The following is a 19,878-nucleotide window of genomic DNA, read 5'->3' on the forward strand; positions in this document are numbered from 1 at the left end:
CTGGCAGGGGAACCTGGGCCTACCATCTACCCCAAGTTCTGGCTCAGGGACCCTCTAATCAAGAAGCTAAGATCTGTTCCCTCCTGCACCTTACCACCTTTCCCCTCAGGCCTTTCCTTACCTCTTTGCTTCCCCAGGTTTGCCAGCTTCACAGCTCCTTCTTCCCAGGGAGTAACTGTAGCTGCAAACACACCTCCCCTCTCTGAAGGAGTGAGGGCAGTCTGCTTCCCTGCAGCTCCCTCTGCTATCAGCTTCCTGGCTTGATAAACTCAGCCCAGGTCCTTCCTCCTCAGCTGGGCTCCCTTATTCAGCCAGGGGATTACTTATACCACCTGATTGCCCTCAGCTGTGGCCTGTTTGGTTAGCTGGCTTCCTTCTTACCTTGCATTAACCCTTTCAGGGCAAGTGTGGGTGAACACCCCATCAACATGGCCTGTCAGAACACTCACATTTTTCTAAATTGCTATGGTCATGAAATGTGCATTGAAGTAAAATGTAAGAGAAATTTCCCCTCTTGAATCCACATGGCTGATCTGAGTTTTGCTATTCTGCTTGCTCTGCATGCACAGAACTCTGCTTGATGCTGATGGGAATTCTGTGTACTTCCAGAGGGCAAAATACAGGGGCCCAGAGCCACCTATTGGAACTGCAAGGAGATTTTTCTCCTCACTTTCAGATTAAAATGGATTGTAATGATTTAATATAACTTTCATGTGGGAGAATTACATAATGGAAGGCATAAGTGCTAAATGACAAGAAGCCACTTGTGTGTGTGTGTCTCTCCTGTTACAAAAAGCTATTGCACTTTTGTCTAAATAATTAAATATTCATTGGACCAGGGAGAGGGGCTGGCTCTGTGGCCTCTTGGTTAAGGCATGTGATGACCTGAACTTGGGTCTCACACCTCCCAAGTGAGTGCCCTCACCAACAGGTTATTGGCTATTCTGGCTGGTCTCTGTCTCTCACTCACTCCCGTACTCCCAGCCTCCCCTGGACATGAGAAATCTTTCCAATGAAAGTTTCATTGAAACTTACGCATTTCCATGAAAACATTTGGTTTTGAGTAATTGACATTTTCTGAGGAGAAAGAATTAATTGAAAATTTCCCATCTGGTTCTAGTCAAGTCCATACAAACCTCATTACATAGGAGGACAGTATATTCCAGTGGGAAGGTTAATGGAATGGGAGTTATGAGGCCTCTGTTGTATTGCAGGGTCTACCGTTGAACTTCTGTATAATCTTGGAAAAGATACTACAGTTCTATATTTCAGTTTCCCCATCTGACTGGGGTAATGACACTTGCATCCCTTTAAGTAGTGTGAAATTTATGTATGAAAAGCTCTCTATAAGAACTAGGTTTTATTTATTATTATATGTTTGAAATGAGCCTTGTACTAGACATGCTTTTGATTTATGTAACGCTTATTTATAAGGCTCAGTTTAATCCTGCTGAGTCATTTAAAGATAAGGATTTTATTGGCAATACCTGCTAACACCATATAAAATGTCATGTGTGCACTATTATTTCTAAATTGGTCCAAGACAACAATGGTCCTCATCAGTTGCTTCTCAGTATGGCAAAAAGTTTATTTAAGCCTCTTTTGTTCATTATCTGACCAATTTAGCCCCAATATATATTTATTATATATTATATTATATTTATATTATAGCTCAGTATGTTAAGTCCCCTTTTCTTCTGAGTGCTATTTCAAGTACATCAGTAGTTTTAAATTGGACCCAGTGCTACCTTCAGCTATGTGGGTACCCATCCCCTTCTTGTAAAACTGGTCACAGGAATTTGTAGCTGTCTTATAAGATACATGGCAGAAGTGTGATACCAAACAATCCAATCTATTGCTAATTAAATCTATCTATGGTGTTTATAAGGTACTATCACCATCCTATGTAAATGCTGAACAAATTTATGAAGAAGCAAAACATTGCATGGCAGAATTTTACCACACTGTCTGTATGTCTCACTTTTGAATTCCACTTGTCTACTGATAAATACAGTAAAACTTGCTGGTATGTAGCCTCTTCTGTTTTTCATAACGGAACTGGTTGGTTCTTTCTTTCATGTTAACAGCAACTCAACTAATGAAGGAACTAACATAAAGAAATGTTGCAAGGGATTCTGCATTGACATCCTGAAGAAGTTATCTAGAACTGTGAAGTTCACATATGACCTATATCTGGTGACCAATGGGAAGCATGGCAAAAAGGTCAATAATGTGTGGAATGGAATGATTGGTGAAGTAAGTTCTGTTAGGTAAAAGAACTCTTAAGTAAAAACTCGGCAAACAAGTCTTTTGAATTCATTTGGAGAAATATGGTATACCATGTGTGGGTAACGGTGGTTTCTTCTCTTTCTGGATCAGGTGGTCTATCAGAGAGCAGTTATGGCTGTGGGTTCTCTGACAATTAATGAAGAGCGTTCAGAAGTGGTTGACTTTTCGGTACCATTTGTTGAGACTGGGATAAGTGTCATGGTGTCAAGGAGCAATGGCACAGTTTCTCCATCTGCATTTCTAGGTATGTTTTTTTTTTCCTCCTTCCAGATCAGTTTAATTGCATTTCCATAGACTTTGAGAGCTTTTGCTATACATCACCAAGAATCTGATTGCATTGTTCCTCATTATTTGCTATGTTATGTTTCCAAGTTTTAGGGTCTTTTACAAATGGTAGCTCAGATCTCACCCAAAACATGTATCTTACCAATAGTCATACAAACTAGATCTTACAAGTATTTTGTGAAAATCAATACTGACTGCACTTAAAAAGTTCCTGTTGTTTAGAACATTCCTATCTTTTTGGGAGAGATTCCTTAGATTTAAACATGAGAATCAGCACTATCCCTCCTAATGGAAAGCTCTTTGTAAGCACGACTACTGTGGGTAAGTTACATCCACCACAGCATTTCTTTTGCTGGTTTTATCTTTGATTAAATTCAAGTTCATTACTTCCCTTTCAATAATCCATGTTCTTCTTTCCAATCAAATTATGCACTTGGTGGTATCATTTAACACACACCGAATTTTTTTCTAAAATATTTTCCCACCAGCCTGTAACTTTTGCTGAGGCTGCTTTATTATTAGCTGCTCACCTGGGGGCTCCCCTGCTATCCTTCGCACACCACATGGCTGGGTTGGGCCCATTATAATGTAACTATATGTGATGTGAAGATCCACTTAGTTATTTATTCTATATTTGTTGTTCGATGCTGCTTTTTGCTCTTTTTAGTTTGCTTCTGTTTATTTTTTAATTCTACACCTCATTGCCAGACTGTTTATATTATTTAAGTACATTCTGCTTAAACTATTGTTTATAGCCCAGCTTAGCTGCATTGTCCTGTTCTGCCCTTTTCCTTATTTCTGTTTTACCTAGTTTAATTTGAGGTGTAGTATTGCTGACAGTCTTGGACGTTTTCTGTCTAATATTTATTTCTGATCAGAAACATTCGGAGACATTTCAGTACCTCTAAGAGAACTTCTCTGGTATTGGACCACATCTCCTCTGATCTGTATTTCAAATTGTATCTTAACTAGGTTCTCCCAAATTAAAACTTATTCAGCCTATGTCTTTTTTTTTTTAAAGCAACATCTAAAATGATCTCTGGGTTCTTAGTACTCCTTCACCTTTAAAAACACATCCTAATCCCCTTTAATTTTTACATAGCTCTTACGCCAATTAATATATGAATATTGAATATATATGAATAAATAACACAATATAAATATATGTGAATAAATAAACAAATATAAATATATGAATAAATAACACAATATTTATTATCAACACAATCTGGGTTTCTTAAAAGGGCTCCCCTTATGTCTATCTACTTCCAAACTGACCTGGAAGTCTCCAACACCCCTTAAGAAACTCTTGTTGTTTTGCTTACTTGCTACACTATTCCAGCAAAAATATTCTCATTACAGATGGGTATGATCCATCTTATTTAAATAAATAAATCTCAGTCCATCACTCCCTCTCTAAATAATCTTTCAAAACATGTAATTCAGATTTAGCAAAATTATTGCTACACTTGCTAAGAAGCTAGACAAAAACTACTGCTACTTACCTTAAAAAACCTGTTCCAGAGATTAAAGATATAACTTGCGAAAGGCCATCTTTGCATGTGGTGGAAACATGTAGAGATGCCTGCTCAATGGAAGATGAGGAAAAAGTAAAATAAAAAGCTCTCTTCCATGTTCAGTGGTCACATGCCCTTACATGAGGCATTTGAGTGAATGGCCTGTCCTGTCTTATCCCTGCAGCAAGCTGCCTATATCTCCTAATGTGTCACAGGCACAGAAATTATTATAGATTAACTCTACTACCCTCAATAGAGTTGAAGATAATCTTCATATTTGTAACAGTTATGGGTATAAACTGCTTCTCCAGGCAGTAAATCCTTCCCTTTTCTGAGCATGGTAAAAGTTTTCCTTAAAACTTCAAAGTTGTCTGTAAAGTCAGAGATTTACCTCTTTTTCCTTCCACTTTGGCTTAGATAAGATAAGTGTGGGAGAGAGAGTTGGATATGTACTTCAGCCCTGATTTAGCTGAATCAGGACCTTAGTGGTCATGTTTATATAGGCACATATAACTGAATATATAAACAAACAAAAATGTTTATATAATACCAAAAAAGCAGTGGATATATGATAAATCAAACTAAAATTTGCTGATCAATGTGAGTGCAGGTTTTGCCCAGTGAAATAGAAAAATGCAGCCTTCATTCTTGAATTGCAACTCTACTTTAAGATGAATTATTATTTTAATTGTATTTAGCCTATTTAGAAGCAGCAATCAAGGACAGGTTGCAGGTTTTCCCTCTTTCTTTCAGTCTTCCAGTCAAACTGACCTCTTGTTACATATCATTACATAGCTAGTGTTTTGGTGGTAAAAACTAATTTACAAACAGTTGCTAGACATTAGAATTCTTGTTGTGCTGTGACTGGTTTAATGAACTGTGTTTCTGTTTCTCTTGTCTGTTTTGCTGCAGAGCCTTTTAGTGCTTCTGTCTGGGTGATGATGTTTGTGATGCTTCTCATTGTGTCCGCCATGGCTGTCTTTATATTTGAGTACTTTAGTCCTGTAGGATATAACAGGAACTTAGCAAAAGGGAAAGGTAAGCTTTACATTTTACAAAATCAAGGACTATGCAAAATTACACACCTCTCTCCCCTCACGCCTCTCAAAACAAGCAATAAAATTGAAGCAATATGAACAGCTCTACAACATTTACTTTTAACTAAAATGTTTTATCTGGTTGAGAGCTTGTGTTGTCATGTTTCACATTAATATAGTGTAATGAAGTTGGTGAATGAGTGATATTATGGAAAATCACACTGCAGTAATGTGGTGGTCAAGATACCCAACTAGGCCCAGAGTATCGATATAGAAAATATTTGGAATTAATTTGTATCTTAGCACATAGGAGTCTGATTCTAGTTTCCTTGCACTCCAAGCCCCCATTGACTCCTGGGAATTGACTGGGAATTCAAACTCGCTGATCTAAACTAGTGCGGTTTTCTACGTAATTTTTAAAAAACATGGGGATTAAACAGGATCTAATACAGTCCTTGTGAAAAAGATAGGATTCCCTTGCAATAGGCTCAGCTCTGAAAGGGGAAGCTTGGAAGGGCCACGTTCCTTACAACGTAGTGTGCACAGCTGTATGCTGAACTTGCTCCCTTATTTCCAAAAATATTTGATTATTTCAAAATATACCACTACATCAAATTATTATATTTGAAAAGGGAATGTACCTTTTTCAATTAAACTATTTTAGTTGCATTTTTGCCCCAAGAATCAATATTTCTTGTAAGCATTTATGCTGTGCATCTAACTTTGTTATTTTACTTTCAGTTTAATAGGTTAATTTTTTTAACTCACTACATCACACATACTTTATTTTATAGTTAAACATCTTTCAACTCGGGGAATACCATGGGGACTATTATATGCTGACAGTATCTTCTAGTGTGTGTCATAGGTCTGTCAGGATGCTCAGATACTATGACGATGGATACTTTTATAAGCAGTTGAGAAAGTAGGTAGATTACCCACTTCTTTGGTGAATTCTAAATATGCATGGTTAATAAACTTTTAGGAACATATGACATTTTTCTTCTGGGTTTTTCTCAAAAGAATTTAGAATGTATTTTCTGAAGAGATTCCCTATGAAAACCACAGGTAAAAGAAGCAGTTTGGGGCAATATTTCCACTCTTTCCACCTAGCCACATTTACCTAAGTCTTTGATGTCATGTAGTTTTCATAGTTCCATCTTTATAAAATATTAACAAACCCTAATAGATTTAATAGTCATCATTTATCTCAATATATTAAGTGTTATGAATGTTATTTGCAGAGGAAAAACCATGTTGTATAACAGTCATACATCTGCTGATGAGCAAGGATCTTCACCCTTGATGTAACATTAAAATAAAGCGGGCGTGACGTCCTGAGGTCCCAGTGATTTGAACCTGATTTGATGCCTTTGAAAATCAGGCCATGTAAAATTAAACAGATGTCACTATATAATTATCTAAAAATCCTGGAGCCTTCTCGGTAGTATACATTCCTGGTTTCTGAGAACATTAAACACCATACCTTGTGAAGGCCAAATGATTTAATGTAGCATTTTTTTAAGTATTCATCTACAGAGAAGTAGCACGAGTCATAAGCCACATCCTTCCATCTTCACTGAAGCTATGCCAGTCCTTCCATTGATTCCAATTACACGAGTCTTAGAACCATGAGGATATTTTTGTTGGATTGTCCTACTCACAGAAGCAAGGGTTGCAGGATCAGGCCCCATAGTAGTTCAGCTTCCAGTGACAAAAAGAACAATGATAAAAAACCTAAACTTCAGCTTTTATACCCAGCTTCACTTTTCTTGAATGGCTTATGCTTTTCTTGTCTCCACTGCTCATAAAGTACATTTTATCCACGCTATCAGCTCAGCCTTTAATGGCCTTCAAAGGTGCTTTCATAATCCAAAAGTCAGTTCCATTACATATATTTATTGCACAATATTCTTATAGTGCCACTGCAGTCAGGGAAGCAGATAATCTTTTCAAAAGTCATTCTGTTTGAATGTAACATCAAAAATTAACATTGTAGTAAAGGAAGAGTTCTGTTGAAATGAGAGTATAAATTAAGTGCATACCCATTGTGTGAGTGGGAGTTTATTGCTTTAGAATGTTTCTTTTACATTCTATTTGTTTTCCTTTCAATATTTCTGTATATTGTTTAAGAGTTTAAAATGGTTGATAGCATTAGAAATTAATGAAATTAATTCTTGTAAATCAGACTTCAAAAAAAGCAAGTCAAGCAAGTACTATTAATTCTAGTGTTGATTAGGAATTTTTTGATTCAATTGTTTTTGCATTAGGAAACCCAGATTCTCTAAATCTGAAACTGTTTGCAGGAAAGGTCAGTGTTAGCTAGTTTCCAGTTTAAAGAAAAATAGAAGGAAAAGTTTTTTTGAAATTATAGTGATGTCCCATGTTGCCATTTTTTGAAACAATGTTTGATTTTTTTGGAGGGTTCAAAACATTGTGTTGACAAATGTAAGTTAATTTATAATATAAAAAGTTGAAATCAAAATGAAACATTTTGATTGATCTGATTTTTTTTTTTAATTTTAGGTTTGCAAAAGTTGAGATTTTGACTTTTTGTGAAAATTTTTCTACATTTCAAAACTTCTTGCAGGACAGGAAACGTTTCCTACTCAGCTCTAATTAAATCGAATTTTCTAGTAGCCTATTGACACAGGGCTATACAAGTAAATGATTTTTAAATGGATAATATCCTTGCTGGCCCACTTCTCTTTCTGTTTGAGTATAGGGGTTCTATGTTGGCCATTTTTTCCCACATCTTTCATCTGAAGTGAAAAATCAAAACTGATTAAAAACGTGACTGGTTGGGTCAGATTCTTCCCGGTAATCTAATTCTCTAATCAAAGTGGGAACTAACTGTGCATTTTGAGGAGAGAATGTATCCTGTTAGCCCTGATTCAATAAGGTACTTAACATGTGCCTAACAGGATGCATGTCAGCAGTTCCTTGTAGTAGTCAATGGGACTACGCGTGCTTTAAGTTAAATACATGCTGAAAAACCTTGCTGACTATGGGCCTTAATGATTATTCAGAATGGAAACTTTCTTAACTGTGATTAAACTATTCAGCTCAGAATTTAATTTTCTGAATGTAAATAATTAAGTGGGAAAGGCTTTGCATTAAACTAATCAGTAGAGATTATAATGTCAAGAAGCGTCATTAATATAGAGCAGAGAGGACAAAGTCTTGAATAATATAACAAATATTTGTATTTACTTATAAAACACTCATCCCAATGTATTGCATTTTAAATTTTGATTGCCATATTAGACTAGCAGTATGGTAAATACTGTGGCGTAAGTTTATGTGAGAGAGATATCCCCCCTTCCTTTGCATCTCATCCAAACTCAAACTTACAGTGCATGTTTTCAATTTTCATTTTAAAATTGATTTTGGGTAAACTCTACCTTGAAAAATGTTGGAATAATGTGTTAACAAATATGGAAAGAACTGCAATTACAGTATTCAGTACAGTGGTTAAAGAACTGAAATTATTCCATCAGGAATATAATGGGTTCATACTGAAAGGATTTAAACCACCTATCTGAGAGTATTTTGTTAATATATATTGTATTTTAACCCAATTGAACTGCAGTCAAGTAAAACTAAAACGACTGTGCCTTTTGCAATTACAGCTCCCCATGGGCCATCCTTCACCATTGGAAAAGCAGTGTGGTTGCTCTGGGGCTTGGTGTTCAACAACTCTGTGCCTGTTCAAAACCCGAAAGGGACAACCAGTAAAATCATGGTGTCAGTTTGGGCCTTTTTTGCTGTCATTTTCCTGGCTAGCTACACTGCCAACCTGGCTGCATTTATGATTCAAGAGGAATTTGTTGACCAGGTGACTGGGCTAAGTGATAAAAAGGTAGGTGTTCAAGTTCTGAAAAGAGACCCAATCTCCATTTTCCAATTCATTGTACTCAGTTAATCGGATATGCTAGATGCTAAAAGTCCCTATCAAGATACAAACTTGCAACCGCTGCTTTCAATGAAACTATGTGATTTCATATTAAACTTATTTCTTTATTTAAAAGCCCAGGGTCCAAATAATAATAAAAAAAACATATAAATCTCTTTTTATAGAGGCTTTATATTTTTTTTCTGAAGGAAAAATATGCAGTGAAATGAAGTCATGTGAAACTAAGCTGTGTGAGTCATTAAACTCATGTTCTTTGAGTAGATGCAGCTGTGTATTATTCCATATAGGTGTGCATGTGCCCAGCACACTGAAGCTGGAGAATTTTGCCTAGCAGTACATGTAGAGGCAGCGCTCGCACCCCGGTGCTAGGTTCTCCCTTTACTGGATAAGGGCAGCACCACTCCAACCCCTTCTTAGTTCCTTCTCACCGCCGGTGGCTAGAATCGGAGCTGACTGGTGTTTTCACCTCACATTTTGGTCTCCGTTTTCTGTGAGTGTTTTCTCTACGTAAGAGTTAGATAGTAGTACCTTAGGCTGAGTAGTTGGCTGCCCTGTGTGATACCCTCACCAGGGTTCAAGCATTATCCATCATGTGGGGGCCATCCCCAATGGTGATTACCACACAAAGTGCTTGTGTCTCCGTAAGGGACACATTAAGGAATGGTGTTCCAGCTGTAAATCATTCAAAAAGAGGACTCAGGTGGCAGAGACTTATGGCTGAAGCAGCACCTTCTGGAGTAGGCCGGGACGCCAACTTCAGCACCAAGCCCTCATCTGATCAGCAGTTGCCTTCCAAACTGGCAAGTGCTGCTGCTTCACTTTCAGACCCTATTGTTTCCCCCAAGAAGAAGAGGAATCATTCTCCCTTTTCTGGGGCAGCGAGGAAGAGGTCCCATAAGATACTTGAGACCACTCCAGGACTCAGAGAGACTCTTCCAAAGAGGAGTGCTAACCAGTACCATACTGTGCGAAGTCAACATTGGTTCCAACTCATATAATCAAGTTCATTGGACTCTACAAGTTTGAGAGCAGTTCTGCTGGCTGACTAATTCCATGCAGTTTTACATCTATGTCTGGAATTTCAGTCTCAACCACAGCCCAAGTATGCCTGAGGTTGCTAGGCCATATGGCTGCATGCACACAGACTTAGCTAGACTTCGCCTTCATCAAATATGGCTGACGTCAGTCTATCATCAAAATAGTCATCCCTTGGGCAGACTGGAATCCTCCACTGATTCTGGACTCCTTGTGGTGGTGGATGGTTCAGGGCAATATGTGCCAGAGCATTCCTTTCACTTGGTCCCCAGTGACCAGGACTATTGTCACTGATGCCTCTGTGGGGAGCACATCTGGGGTCACTAAAAGTTCAGTGCCTGTGGTCAGAACAGGAAGCATGTCTGCATATCAATGTCCTGAAGCTTTGTGTCATCTGCAATACTTGTCAGGCCTTTTAAGATCACATCAGGTACTCAGCAGTGCACATCTCTACTGACAATACCACTGTGATGTATTATGTGAACGGGGATCACACTCCAGCATGCTGTGTCAAGAGGCAATTAGGCTCTAGCAGTTTTGCATCAGCAAAAACATTAGCCCTGTGACCAGTCATTTACCTGGGATCCAGAAACACCTGGTAGATCACCTCAGCAGAAATTTCTCCCTGAATCACAAGTGGTTTCTGAAGCCCAACATCCTGCCATCCATCTTTGCAGTTTGGGGCATTCTAACAATCAACTTGTTCACCACAAGAGACAGCAAGAAATTCCAGACGATTTGCTCCTGAAGGGGTCTCAGTCTGGGCTCTGAGCTGGAAATTAGCACTCCGGTATACACCCCTGTATGATTTTTCTCCAATTCTGATCATCTGCAGGTCATTCTCAAACTGAAACTGAATCGTGCCAAGCTCATTCTCGTTGCTATCCTGTGGCCAAGACAGTGCTAGTTATCAGACCTCCTCACATTACTGGATGGCCCTCCCATATATCTTCATATTCATCCCAACCTCCTGATTCAGGATCGTGGTCAGGTTTTGCATCCAGCACTCAGCTCCTTGCCTCTCATCATCTAAACATGCTGCATGTTTAGATGATGATGAGGAACGATGTTTGAAGGCCGTCTGGCAAATCTTACTTAACAGCAGAAAGCCCTCCATCAGAGTGGCCTATTTGACCAAATAGGTTCTCAATGTGGTTGTTAGCTCAGGGAGTTCAGCTGAAGATGGCTTATATCCAAGACATCTTGGCATACCTGTTACACTTTCAGTCTTCTGGTCTTTTACTTAGTTTGTTGAGAGTGTACCTGGCAGTAATTTTGGCATTTTATCCACCCATCCGACGGAAGACAGTGTTTTCAAATTCCATGGCAGTGAGGTTCTTGAAAAGAGTCACTCATCTCCATCCGGCAGTGAAATAACTGGTTGCTTTGTGGGATTTTAATATTGTCTCAGCGGCTCTTATGGGGCCTCTGTTCAAGCCTCTTGAGACTTCTTCTTTCTCTCTCTTGTGTCAGGAAACCACTTTCCTTGTGGTGATAACCTCTCCAAGGCAAGTATGTGAGTTGCATGCTTTGATAGCAGAGCTGCCTTATGTGCAATTTCCAAAGACAATGTAAATCTGCGGCCACACTCTACATTTTTATCTAAAGTGGTTTCTCAGTTTCATTTGAACCAAGTGATATATTCACCAGTGGTCTTCCCTAAGCTGAGTTCCACTCCACATGAGCCGCATTTTCACACACTGGATGTCAGGCAATGTTTAGCTTTTTACCTGCATAGGACTAAACCTTTCCATTCTTCATCTCATCTGTTTGTGTCATGTGCAGACCAAATGATGGGGCAAGCAGTTTCTTCACAGATGATCTCCAGGTGGATAACTTCCTGTATCATGACAGCATGAGTACCTCAGACTGCACCTCCTCAAAGGGTGTGTGGTTATTCCATGGGGCCAGGCAACACTGATGATGTTTCTAATTGATGTTCCTATGATGGACATTTGCAGAGCTGCTACTTGGTCCTCTGTACATCTGTTTACAAACCACTGTGGTATTACTATTGCATCCAGATCTGATGCAAATTCTGCAGTCTTTATTTAAAAAGGCTCCTGCGAGTACTGCTTGTGAGTCACCTGCATGGAATACATGGCTGCATCTACTCGAAGTAGAGAAAATGGTTGCTTACCTGTATTGTGATGTGGTCGTGTATTCCACAATCCAGCCTCCATCCCCTCTGCATTGGAGCCTGCACTCTTGATGATCAGTGTGAAGGAACTGAGAGAGGCTAGGGTGGTGCTGCCCTTATATCCCCAGGGGACGGGGCTATAGCCACAGGGCACAAGTGCCATCCCTACAGATACTGCTAGCCATAATTTTCTGGCTTCCATGTGCTGGGTGCGCGCCCACCTACATGGAATACACATCTGCATCACATCTCGAAGAACAACAGTGACAATACTGGTAAGTAACCGTTTTTTCCCTTTTAGATAAAACAGATACTTCTGTACAGGTTTAGAAGGATGAAAAATTGCACCATGAAGACATGCAATATGTATTTTGTTAAAGGTAGAACATTTGAAGACTATTTCTAAGAATAGTACCAACAATGTAATTAACTTACAAAACCATAACCTTTTTCCCTGTTCCCAGTGATGGGAACAGGGAAAAAGAGAAATTATTTTAAATTGCAACACAAGAAATATTTGATGCAGACATTTTTATGTTTCCCTTTCTTAAAATGGAAAGAGTGAGAGGGTGATATGTAGCAGATGTGTTTTTGTGATAGCGCTCTGTTGTTGATGTGTAAATCTTCATAAATGTGACACTGTGTCCCACGGTGTTCATGCAAGCAGCTTTTCCTAGTACAGTACCTTTTGATCAAATCTCATGTTAAATTTTGAGCAGTATGGTGTGCTTTCTCATTTTGCTCTTACGGAGACAGGACAGAGGATTTGTACCCAAATACTTGGATTATGAGAAATGAACATGTAAAGGGAACGCAACAGCTTAAATAGCTGCATTTCATACCCAGGCCCTGAACATTTCATACCCAGGCCCTGAACAATCCCCAGAATTTTCAGAGCTAGAAAGAGTTAAATGCAGCCTATGTAGATGGCCATAGGAAAGACTGATAAGAAACAGAATGAGCAGGACTAATTTTGTTCTCATAAAGTCATAGTGTCTCAAATTTTTTTGGAAGAATGTAAAGAAGTTCCTTAAAGATACTTTTATTTTAAATAGTATAAATAATTAACAGTGAGACAGATAAATGACATTTTTCATTTGAGGAAAAAAAATGGAACTGGAAAAAGCTGCTCTCCCCACTCCACTCCTTATCCCGCTTTTGGTGCAACCTGGAACTGAAAGAGTCAAAAGATCTTAGATTCAAAGTTCTGGCCAATATATAGGCAATGGGTAATATACATGTCACTGGTCTTGGCCATCAGCTAGTGATTTCAGTAGATCTGTGATTTTCTCTATGGGTTTTGTCCTTCCCTTCCCCCACTCCTCCCCAAAAAATAAATAAATCTTTAGCCAGAAAATGCCAGTAATTCCTTTCCATATTGCTACTAAAAATGTACTTAATCTATGGACATGATTTTGATTTTACAATCTTTAGATTCCCTTCTTCCTAACCAATAAATATTAAGTAAAAGAGGAGCCACATCTTTTCAGTGAATTTGTAAAAGTATCTAGAAATCCTGAAAAATAAAAGATTGCTTCAAGATGTTCTTTTAGATACATACATTTCCTCCCACCTCCTGCTTCCTGAAATGTTCTCAGACTTTAAAGATTTAAAATAATTAGTGTTTAAAACAAGTAATCATGGGTTATGAGGGCAATAATCCTAATCATGTTAAAATAAATATATTTTTCTCTCTGGCCCTTTGGCACTCATTGATAAGATTCCCTAATGCTTTTCATATAATAGTCCAGGAATTATCATTAGTGGTTTTCTTTAGAGAATTAAGACCCTCAGCAAGATTAGATTGGGGGAAGGAGGGGCCCATGGGAGAGGAACCAACCAACCCTGAAACTCAGTTCAAATGGACACTGCATAATGAGCTGAAGAAAAACTCTAGTAGTTTTAAAGACCCATTAAAGAGATGCTCTATAATTCTGTATTTGTTAAGAGATGGACATAAAGAAACTCATAAATCCACTTCACTATGAATTCTTGGCTGGTGAATCAATACTGTTTTGTTTTGTTTTGTTTTCTCTAGTCACAATTGAAAAGTCAAGCTCCTTTGTCAATATTGTCACTGCAATGAAGTGATCCCAGCCAGGCACGGGGTTGTTACTGTCAGTTCCCTTGGTGATGTATTTATAGAGGAGAGTCAGGAAAAACCTATCCCTCTTTTGAGCAGTTGTCCCTGACTCTCAACATTCAATAACTTCCCATCCAAGGAATGTTTTATTTCTCCCTCCTCCTCCTCTTTCTTTTGCTAAATATATGGTGACAGGCAATTTACCGTTGTCCTCGGCTTTGAGACCTTTGTGACTCCCTTCTCTTTAGCAATCTTGTAAATGAGTCACTGAATTCCATGTGATTCTTGTCGCACCAGAAGTACCCGCACAGAAATGTACTGGAAGTGGGTGTTCAGAAATTTCTTCACAATGCTCCAGGAGGTTAGAAGAAAAGAGGAAATTATGTTTTGACATCCTTTTTTATTTAAAAGGATTTTTAAAAGCCTCGGTGTACTTTTTGTATAAACACAAAGTAAGTGCAAAAGGTTGGCATTCTGAGCAGCTGTTACTTATTATACCACAGGATGCCTTTTTAAAAAAATATGGGGAAGATTATTGAACAACAGTAGAAAATTATGGGTATTTTTCCTGATGGGCACCTTAAGGGGCTCTAGCATGTGGTCTCCTCCACGGCTGGTGGCTCCATTAGTTTGTGACCACACTGCCTTTGTGGTTGCTAGTTCCATATGGGGCTTGTGCTCAGGGACTGCATGTAACTGGCCTTGCACAACAGACACGAGATGGGGAGAAGGAGAGCCCAGATTTCTACAGGTCATGCAATCTCTTTTGTAAGATGTAGTGAAGACTTCCCTCCCATGCCCAAGTGTAAGTATCCCAGTGTGCTGTAGCCTTGGCCAGAAAAATCACCACTGGGTGGGTTGGGTCAGCACAAATAGGTACTGTTAGTCATAGGCCCACTTCCTTTGAGTGCTAGCTCTGTGTGGATGTGATGGAGAAGCCCTGCCCTTCAGTGCATGTGTACAGGTCTGAGCATAATTTGGAGATTGTATTTTAGAGACTGACATTATACTATTTGTCTAGAAGTTGGCACCTATATTTCAGAAATTGACATTGTTCAGTTTGTTTAAAAGTTTTCTTTTTACAAGCCCAGCTGATGATCAGCACTGTGTAGTTGCTCATGAATTTCTAGAATGTCATGTCTGGTTTATGTCTACTTCTCTGTATGTACAGAGCCCTTAGTACAGCAGGGCCCCAATCCTCTTCAGGGTCTCTGAGCCCCATTGTCATATTAAACATACAAAAAATAACTTCAAAATTTTCAAGACTTTAAGACCCATTAAATGCTCCAGACATGATAAGAGACCTATGGAGAAGAGAGATGATGATAGCTCGATTGCCCTTATTATAGGTAGGCATGGCAGAATTAGATTTTCTTTTTATAATTTCAATGGATAATATTGGTGCTTATTTGTAATCATTTTTAAACTTTGCTATTGATTTAAATGTTCGCAGATGTGGGAAATTGGGGGGTGTCAGTCAATAATTACTTAATTGTGGTAGATATTAAAATTCAAAATGTTAAAGATGTATAAACCATTAAAACACAAATTGTTAAAATCACATGTCAAAATATACAAAGTAAATATCCTTAAAACCACAGATCCTATCTGGTTTTAAGGTTCGTTCACCAGTCCATTTGTAACCACCCTAATTAAAAAAAATCGAAATGGCTGGATTTTACCAATGAAGTTTTGCCCGGTGCCCTCTCTCCTTGTCCTGCCCCTTCCACTTGCTATTAAAACAACACAAGATACGTCTACATAGACAGCCTGAGTAGAGAAATATGCACGAGCTCTGCCTGAGCTAGTGTGCTAAAAATAGTGATGTGAACGTTGCGGCATAAGTAGTGGCACAGACTAGTCACTCAGGTACAAGCCCACCAGATGCCCCAAGTCTATACTCAGGTAACTAGCCCATGCTGCAGTGACCATGCTGCTATTTTTAGTATGGTAATTTGACAAGAGCTAGCAAGTGTCTGTCTACCTGGGCTGGGAGGCATGTTCCCAGCTGCAGCAGAGACATTCCCACAGAGTGTCATCAGAATTGTCAGATGAAAGCTTCTGTATGAATTTTTGATAGCCGTGACTTTAACGATACTTTTTGTAATTCCACTTTGTGCTGCACTGGTAAGAAATAGACTGATGGCAGCATATCTGGAATCCGTCTCTACTGTGGTGTTTGAGAAGGAAGAGAGTTCAAATGTGGGTATCATCATGCAGGCCTGATATCAGTCACTTGGATGAAATCATCTGGAGCAGAAAGGCATATAGATAAAAACAAACTATAAAAATGAGAATAAGACTATTCTCTCAGCTCAGACCATTATACATGTGTCATGGGGGTCCTAGATCAGTGGATGAGAGGTTTTGGTTACTGTATATGCTGCAGTGCTAGAAGCAGGCATAATATGGGGAGTTAAGAATGGATTGATAGCCTTTTGAATAATAGCAAATGTCCGTTTACAATCAAAATGGAAGTTTTCTGCATTTAATTTAGAGATTTTTATTAACAATAAAAAAGAGCTGAAAATACTGAAAATTGCATCCTGATAGCTACCATATATTCCAATTCCCATCAGGGTGCTTCAGAATGATTGAAAATATATGAGAACTTGAGTCTAAAAGCAAGACTTGCCAGAAGTGAGGCTTTTTGCTGCCTTCTCAAACCCATGCTTCGTGGATCTTTGATGCAATCACAGGTCCTATATGCTCACTCCAACCTATGTCAGTTCATACAATAGATATTATTAAAAGTATCATTGAAATTTTCAAATTCCTCCTTAGAGCTGGGGAACTATTTGCAGTGCATTTATTCATTGCATTTAGCTCTTTTCCTGTTTGCAGAGCATGAACAGACCATCATTTCTAAAAAAATTTAACTCCTTTAAGAATTTGCTCTTGGCTAGCAATACTTGGTTGAATGTTTTGTGGCAATAAAGTCCAGCCTATGGATTCTTCTTGAACGATTTGCTTCGTTTGAGTTTTAATATTAGCATTTCAGTATTTGAGTTGTCTGATTGGTCTCCTAAGTCACATGTTATTTATTCTGTTCTTTGATTGAATTACCTGTACTTTATAAGCCATTTCTGCCCTAAATAAATGTTTTGGAATTGAATTTTGTCTGTCAGTCTGAAATTCATTTCCTGCAAACAATCCTATGAAGACAGCTTTGCTCATATGGATCTTCATGAAAAGTGAAAATAGAGCAAAACTTCTTGAGAAGTCACCAAGGCATTCAAACAACTTTTTCACTTTTTTCCAACTCTGCTTTTATACATTAGTACTATGAGTAGAGCTTGCAAAAACTCATCAAATTTGAATTTTCAAAAAATTTCAATTATTCCAATAACAGCAAAAAAATTTCATTGAAATTTTCAAATCTGAACATTTTTGACCAGGAAATTAAACCAGCCTTAGTACTTGAGGAACTAGTCATACTAATTTTAAGACACTAATTATAAGTCAAATAAATACCTGGACCTAATTCTCCCCTCAGAATTTGACTCCCACGGACATGTATGGAAGCTGTGGGCATATATCCGGGAGCAGAATTTGGCTCAATTCTGCTTACAAAATGCAGAAAGGAGAGAGCAAGAAACCAGTTACACAAAGTATGAACTAAAGTGTAAATGTCTGATTTTAGGGTAAGCCTGAATCAACTGGCACAGATAAGGTAGGGAAATAATCCTTTAAACAGGAAAGCAGTGTGAATGTGCAAATAGAAATATACAGGAAGAAGCATATTGCAACAAAATTAAATGAAATAAAGTTATTTTCATTCTAGTTTGCCATAGCCTTAATTAAAATGAAGTATTCAATTGCAATGTCATCCCATGAAAAATATACTGCAATAAAGAAACTATTTTGAGTCTAAAGCCAAGGTTTGACAGAAGTGAAAATGTTCCTATACCAAATAGTTTATAGGCAAGCCTATTTGCAGTCTGTCTCACAGTTGGCATTGGACCCTGGGAATTCTTGCTGTACCAAGAGCAAAATTTATGAAAGAAAGCACTACCTCTGTGGCCCAAAGGAAGCAAGTGCTGTATAAATGAATATTGGCTGACTCTCGCACTATATGGGGGGTGGATTGGGACTCTAACTTTACAGAAATAATACAAAGAGCATTTTACCATTGAAACTGTGGAGTGAGGATCCTAGATAATGTCTTTCCCACAATTAATTGCTTTTAGTCATATTAAATTAAAATTCCTCATTAGTCAAGTTACTTGAGTTTAGGGCCAATTTTAACAAAACATTTTGATTAACCTTCACTTCTGGTAACATTTCCTTACAATGTTATCCAAATGTTTACTCGGTCTGCAACCCAAAAGCCCAAAGAGCTACTGTTAATGCCATGGAAATACTGAAACATTCCCAGTGTGATGCCTGTCCATTCTGTCTTTCCTAGCTCCATAGCTTGTCCATTATATAACCCTATCCAGAGTCTGTTTGAAAAAACTCCTCGCTGCCAGTAAGCCACCAACCCCAGGCTCATAAATGAATTACTTTTGTCTTTAAGTCAAAGGTCCGGGCTGGGTTTGGGTATGCACTATCCCAACAGGGATTGTCAAAGGCATTGTTCAGGGAGACAAGGCAGCTACTGCTGCACTTTTCAAAGGGTGCAGAATGAACTTCCATCCACATGAAGGGAGCTGCACTGTTTCAAGCCAATTTCCCTCCCTTTGACCTTGCCCTCTCCCTGTGGATTGGCAAGCAGGCTGCAGGTGCTAGTCTGGTACAGTCTTTGTGGTCCCTTGTGCCAGAGGCCAATGATAGGGAAGGCTCCTTGCATCCTATGCTGTCTCTTGTGCAAAATCTCCCCGAAAACTTACAGAAAATAAGAGCATGAGTATGGTGAGGACTTTATTTGAGGGTTGTATTTTTAGCGTGGCTGGCAATGGCATATCACCTGTCCATCCCCACTGCAGTGCTTGCTCTTTTTTTTAGCTTTTGGTTTTTGAGGGAGGGACTGGTTTTCAAGGGACGGACATCCTCCTGGTTCCAGTGTCTCAAGCCTCCTGTGGTCAACTCAGCTGCCATCACAAGGCACCCTGGAGGCTGTGAGGGAGCAATATAGAATGTCAGAAATGCACTGATGTCACTTTGGGTGTGAACATTTTCATACAGCTCCACAAGCGACAAGAGGGGCTTTTCCGTCAGTCCAGCATGGTGGAAACACAAGTTGTCCTTGAAGCAGGTGATGTGGAGCTTTTAGCTAGACAAAACTCAGGCCGTCTATGCAAATTATTTAACAGGAGATCAATCTGATAGAGTTGTTTCACCTAGACCATGCGTTTACATGTCTCTTTTGCGTTTTTCTTTCCTTCTCTCTAGTTTCAGAGGCCATATGACTATTCACCCCCATTTCGATTTGGAACCGTTCCAAATGGGAGCACAGAGAGAAACATCAGAAACAACTACCCAGATATGCACCTCTATATGACAAAGTATAATCAGAAAGGCGTTGAGGATGCATTGGTCAGCTTGAAAACTGGGTAAGCATTTTTCATTTATTTTAATGAAAGCTGCAGGCTTTCCAGAAACTGAGGAATATTGATCCACACTTATAATGATAA

The 19,878-nt window shown here is 38.7% G+C and overlaps 2 protein-coding genes across 2 annotated transcripts in view; both read left to right on the forward strand.

Annotated features, from left to right (window-relative positions):
• Positions 1 to 5,874, forward strand: part of LOC140918344 (glutamate receptor ionotropic, NMDA 2A) — a 220,538-nt gene extending 214,664 nt beyond the window's left edge. The window contains exons 6-9 of the mRNA XM_078854476.1: positions 2,088 to 2,256; positions 2,380 to 2,533; positions 5,004 to 5,129; positions 5,870 to 5,874. Coding sequence (XP_078710602.1) covers positions 2,088 to 2,256; positions 2,380 to 2,533; positions 5,004 to 5,129; positions 5,870 to 5,874 — 454 coding nt within the window. The remainder of the gene's footprint in view (positions 1 to 2,087; positions 2,257 to 2,379; positions 2,534 to 5,003; positions 5,130 to 5,869) is intronic.
• A 2,903-nt stretch (positions 5,875 to 8,777) lies between these two features.
• The window catches only part of LOC144930913 (glutamate receptor ionotropic, NMDA 2A-like), a 73,030-nt gene continuing 61,929 nt past the window's right edge, over positions 8,778 to 19,878 (forward strand). The window contains exons 1-2 of the mRNA XM_078854586.1: positions 8,778 to 8,990; positions 19,637 to 19,797. Coding sequence (XP_078710712.1) covers positions 8,871 to 8,990; positions 19,637 to 19,797 — 281 coding nt within the window. The 5' untranslated portion in view covers positions 8,778 to 8,870. The remainder of the gene's footprint in view (positions 8,991 to 19,636; positions 19,798 to 19,878) is intronic.

The sequence above is a fragment of the Lepidochelys kempii genome, chromosome 10, assembly GCF_965140285.1.
Source record: "Lepidochelys kempii isolate rLepKem1 chromosome 10, rLepKem1.hap1, whole genome shotgun sequence".
NCBI lineage: Eukaryota > Metazoa > Chordata > Testudines > Cheloniidae > Lepidochelys > Lepidochelys kempii.